Below are 5,591 nucleotides of genomic sequence, written 5' to 3' on the forward strand. Positions count from 1 at the left end.
GTTCCATTGAATCGTATGAGCATATGGATTTTTTGCGATATTTTTCACAATTTCTATTTTTAAAAATTACCTATCGATAGCTTACTTTATTCTGATGAATAAATGTCATTACAAGTTTTTCTCTAAAACTGATAGTTTGGCTAGAAAAAAATATTTTCTATCCACGCAGTACGCCGGCAGCGTTCGGATCGGATATAGTGACGTCATCGTCCCCGCGCCGGGCGGTCAGTGAACTTTTTTAGTAATTTGGCCATAACTTCGTCAATTTTTGTCGTAGAGCAAAAATTTTTGGACTGTGAATTAAGGATTTCTTAGCCCTATAAATCTGCATTCACAGCTAAAAATCGAAATGATCCTCATTGGCTATTTCGAAGAATTTACAAGGAGATTTAAATCAGAAGATAGCAATACTACAGTTCACACTAAAAAGAGAGGTAGGGCCGCAGAGAGCGAGATAGATAATTATAAGTAGGTATTTGACTCAAGTTTTTGTTCCAAACTCTGCCCTCCATTTTTATCTGTAGCTTCATGTTGTCATCGATTAAAAAAAAAACAAAATAACCAACGGCTGGCAGCAATATTACCTATTCTTTAAAAAATAGTTACCAACTATTTTCCCGTTCTCACTATTTTTTTACTAGGTCTATGTCTTTTTCTGTAATTATAAAAATCTGAAGGAAAAAAAACCCACCTATTATTAAAAAAAGTAAAATGTCAAATTACTAAAAAATTGCTACCAAACGAAGCGGATTCTATTTTATTAAACGAATTTCAAATTTTTTCATTTCTATTAGCTGTGAACGTTGATATTAATATTGATAATAGTCTAAACAATTGTAAACATCTGGTTTACAGACGCAGTGTATACTCAAGAACTTGTGAGGTATCAAAATGACCTCGTATATTGATATGAGTTTGGAAGATATCATACAGAAAAAGAAACGAGAAAATGTGAAGTATGTACAAGTAAAATGAGACTAAATACATTTATTTATTGAATGCCTGTTTTTTTATTTATAATATATTAATTGAAATTCTTCCAGATCGAAAAATACGGCGCAACTAGGGAAAGGTAAAAATGTAATGCCGAGACCCAAAATTCCAATTACTGACGCTAGAAACAAAATAATACATAAAAAAAGAACTCAAATAGTAGATGCTAGAGAAAAGTTGGCTGAACTGGCTAAACAGAAGGATGCCAGATTAAAAATAGAACAAATGAGATTAAAGCGGGTAACATATTTATATAATTTAGCTTCTATACTACCTACAGGCATATAATACCGATATAAAATTATTAACACTTAAAATTGATATGTAATTAGTGAGAACTTACTTGAAGAATATAATATTTTGAGAATTTTCCATGCAGTCCTGTAGATATAGCTTATAAGATCTTTCAAGAAGAAGTTCTAGAAAAGACTAACTGCTAACCACATTAATTAAATTATTATATATTTATTGACTTTATTCTGCTGGTTTTAGCTGTCATCTCAACAGAAACCTAGAAATATGTATCAGCATCGCAACAAATTTTTGAGGACAGTCCAAAATAAGGAACGGCGTAAGTACAGTGCTTTCAAACTGTAAAAGTTTCAAGAGTAATCTAGGCTGTTGATAATTTTCACTACTTACCTTCTTGCCTTGACCTGTGGTTGACTGGTAGTTCTCTTGGTGGCATTCTTGCCACCCGATGTTAAGTCTGCCACTGTACAATTATATTATTATGTGCAAAAAGCTTAAATACTAAATAAATAGCTTTTATTCAAATTTCAAGTATACACCAGGATTTATCATTTGTTATTGATACATCAGAGCAAAAATAAAGTTAAATTATTTGTTTCATTGTAGTGTTCATTGACCCATCAAGACAAGTGGTTTCTCAGCCTTTGGCCACTGCCAGAAACATCTCTAAACATCTAAACTTACACTCCAGGCGGTTTAATGAACCAATTCCCATACAGGCAAAATTGTCTGGTATGTATATTACTGTTATAATAATTATCTATTTACTTTATTATTGTCAATTGTTGTTTTTTGAGGTAACATAACTATATATTTCATTTATTTTTTATAGGAATTACCAGACCTCAACCCATCCTGAGAACTGTTGAAAATGATATTGAAGTCATTGATGATCCCATGGGAGATGAGTATATTCCTCCAAAAAGAACATTATCATCCAACCGTAAAGCCAGCTTGCAGCTAAAAATAATTGCTCATAATAATGATCCTTTGGAAAAAAGGACTGCTGTTTACAGGTTTGAATATTTGTATTCTGATAATTATGTACAATTATAAAATCCATTTATTTTTATTTTTTTCAGATAATAATACATGTCTTTCTACAAAAGATATTTCTAGATCAACAGTTTCACACTAAAATCAACAATGTTATTTCAGTTGTTCAAACAAAAAACCAATGTTTGTTGACACATAATGTTTCAGATCTGCTGTACCAGAAAAAGAAAAAAGTCCACCCAGGCCTCCATCAATCCTGAAAAAAAGACCAATGGCAGCTTTACGAACTGATACCGTTGAAAAGAAAACAGAAAAACCTGTATTAGAGTACAGGATTATAGTCAGTAACTTACGCAACACTGTTACCAGTGGAGATATAGAGGTACTTATTAGTTATTATTTAGCAGGTTAACCTCGTGTTTTTATTGTGTACTAGGTACAACCTAGGTACGAAACCCGGGGCTTCGCCTGGGGTTTCCCCGGAAATTATTCGAATTTTTCTCGCCGTAAAACCATCCTTGGACTTCAACAAAAAAAAAAATTTGCAAAATTGGTCCCGGCGTAGTTGAGTTATGCGCTTACCAACACATTTTGCGAATCATTTTCATCTTTATAGATTTATTCTTTTTGCACTTTCTAGATTTGTCTGTTTACTTTTGTATTATTTTAGGAGTTATTTGGCGATGTAGGCGGCATGGCGGAATCGCGGTTAGTGCGGCCTGGCACTGCTGAAGTTATATACAAAACGCAAGAGGACGCCCAGCGGGCTGTGGACCTGTACCACAACAGGCAGCTCGACGGCCAACCGATGAACTGTCTTCTGGTCACTCCACGTGCCAATGCCCCACCACCAACAAGGTATGTCATAATTTTTTTTTATGTTTCTGCTTCATGGCAATCAGTTTTCCAACAATAAGCCACTTCAATTATTAATTTTAGAACTTTCTTTTGACGTTCAAATAAAATAAGACAGGTATTATGTTAAACAAAATTTTAATATTGTTTTGGGTTACAATTTAAATAAATGGTTAATCTTAATTTTTGAGTAAATTGATATAAATTCAATGTGTTACATCTTAAGTATTGGCAGATTTAATTAATCAGGCTTTGTTCACCATAATATTATGAAAGTATGATGCCTGTATTTAAGAAAATTAAATGTTAGATTATCAAATATTTCAGGAGCAGTTCAAAGCCGGCCCTATACAGCACTAACTCCAATGTGGAACCGGATATATCAACTTTCCACAAAGTGTTATTCAGTAATTTGTAATAGGTTGCATGTGGGGAATATGTAAATTTTAAATTATCAGTTACTCAAACCATTTATCATCATAACTAATAAGTATTCATAGTATAAAGTAAATGTATAAAATGGTTCTCTTTCTCTATTCAAGAAAATATAGTAGTAATTAAGAAATGTATTGAAAAAAAAAATTCAAGTTGTTTTAGGTGCAGTCTTACAAAGTAAATAAATTAAAATATTGTGCATATTCCCTATTATGCCCGTCATTCACTAGGGTGGAATCGAGTCCCAATGCTTTACTCCCACATATTTGTGTTTGTTTTTTTTTGTATTGCTAAATTACAATGTATGTTTAGGGAAGTAAAGTAAATGGACTTGATTCTGTGCCCCAATGAATGCCATCATTTATGATAAGAGGTACGTCGAATTTTATGTATATCAAGTAATTTGACATTAGATCAGGATTCAAAGAATATTTCCATATAAATTGTCATTGTGGTTTCCATACGATTGACATAACAGGTATACCCATTAAAACCACACAGGATCTCTACTACTGTAACAATAATATCTCTAATCTGTGCAACGTGTGCACATAAGTTTTACTAGCGGCTCTACTCCTAAGGCACCATCGCGATCGTATTGATCGTATAGCTCGTCGCATCATCGCATCATGTTAAGACGATTGGTGACCGGAGTAACATTACTAAATGACCAATAGATGGCGTGAACATGAATTTCTAGGGTTTCTATTGGTATATGGGTATTTATTTTAATTCCTCCGATCACCATATTATCATAAATACAGGACGCGGCGGCACATTAACCTAGATGTCATCATAAAACGGTATTAACACCTTTAAAGGTGCTGTTTTGCAAATAATTTGACCTATAACACATAACTGACTCAGTGCCTGAGGTATGGGAGCGGTACGGGAGGGGTAACATTGACATAAATGACGAGTTAGAGCATACAAATCTGAAAGAGTTCTGAGCCCCGATTACGGTAATTTTTAACGTCTCCGATCCAGACGCGCTTCATCGATTCTGCGATACGATTGGTCAAAACAGCTGACGTACGCTGTTTTTATCATTACGCTGACCAATCGTATCGCAGAATCGATGAAGCGCGTCTGTATAGATGACCCACGCTGAACTGTCCCGCCAAACTCAATGACAGGGGGGCGCTACCATCGGTCAACTATATGGTTTCCAACATGGCAAAAATCTGAACCAGCGATCCGGTATTGACGGTGGCGCCCCACTGTCAATGTCATCGACAGGACAGTCCAGTATTTTGGAACTATAGGCCTATCGGGGCTCGAAGTTTTTAATGTGAAACGTAAGCGTTTGACAGTCACAAAAACACCCACCCGTACTGCTCTCGGTATGATGTGCCTGAGGGCACTGATTCAGTTAAGTCCTACTACCTATATCAACAATGTGCTGTCGATTGTACAATGTAAACAATGTATGTAGGTAATAAGTTTGAATATAATGTCAATAAATAAACCGCGATCAATATACCGTTTTTTTATGTATAGAACTAAAAACTATAATTTTAGTGTCTCAAAACTCTACCGAGTTTGATATCTTTGTCGCGCCATAATATTATTATGGTGCTATGATCTTGCTAAAAGCATGAAACTAGCACTCTTAGCACTATTGACTTACTAAAAGTTTAGAATATGTGTTTGCCAATCAGCATTACATACCTTAGAATTTAATACATTAAATAATATTAAAGTAAAACTTGATGTTTTATTTAACAAAACCCGGATTTATCCCACTACTAGGCGTCTCACAGGTACTAGACTGGGAAAGACATACCCACTAGAGAACATCCCCACTATTCCCCACGGTCATCTCCAGTGGCGCCGTAGCATGGGTTGGCACCCGGGGCGATCACCCCCCCCCCNGCACCCCCTGGTACCCCCCAGGATTTTGGGGTTACCTACCGATTCGAAGATTGAAAGACAATCGCACCCCCCCGTATCATGACCGCAGATTTGCCATGCAGATGTGCCAGTGCGGACTGCCTACCCGGGGCGGCCCTAAACAAGTCTCCTCAAGGGTAAGCCGATAGATAGCATCACTGAATAAT

The 5,591-nt window shown here is 35.5% G+C and overlaps 1 protein-coding gene across 2 annotated transcripts; it reads left to right on the plus strand.

Moving 5' to 3' along the window:
• The first annotated feature begins 680 nt into the window (after positions 1-680).
• Poldip3 (polymerase delta interacting protein 3) lies at positions 681-4,434 on the plus strand. 2 transcript variants are annotated; one of them, XM_028320347.1, is made up of 9 exons: positions 681-760; positions 856-956; positions 1,044-1,233; positions 1,486-1,564; positions 1,852-1,977; positions 2,078-2,261; positions 2,449-2,623; positions 2,912-3,099; positions 3,424-4,434. In XM_028320347.1, exons 2-9 carry the CDS (start codon positions 892-894, stop codon positions 3,512-3,514), a joined length of 1,098 nt encoding a protein of 365 aa, XP_028176148.1. In that variant the 5' UTR covers positions 681-760; positions 856-891; the 3' UTR covers positions 3,515-4,434. The 2 variants fall into 2 exon arrangements, with proteins under 2 accessions (XP_028176148.1, XP_028176147.1); XM_028320346.1 differs by having other exon boundaries at positions 721-956.
• The last annotated feature ends 1,157 nt before the right edge of the window (positions 4,435-5,591 follow it).

This window comes from Ostrinia furnacalis, unplaced genomic scaffold, assembly GCF_004193835.3.
Source record: "Ostrinia furnacalis isolate ACB-3 unplaced genomic scaffold, ASM419383v2 OfSCF7367, whole genome shotgun sequence".
NCBI classification, from domain to species: domain Eukaryota; kingdom Metazoa; phylum Arthropoda; class Insecta; order Lepidoptera; family Crambidae; genus Ostrinia; species Ostrinia furnacalis.

Coding starts and splice junctions, on each gene's coding strand:
- Poldip3 (XM_028320347.1), top strand. CDS start 892: ATGACCTCGTATATTGATATGAGTTTGGAAGATATCATACAGAAAAAG. Junction 957..1,043: donor AAGAAACGAGAAAATGTGAA/GTATGTACAAGT, acceptor AAATTCTTCCAG/ATCGAAAAATACGGCGCAAC. Junction 2,624..2,911: donor TTACCAGTGGAGATATAGAG/GTACTTATTAGT, acceptor GTATTATTTTAG/GAGTTATTTGGCGATGTAGG.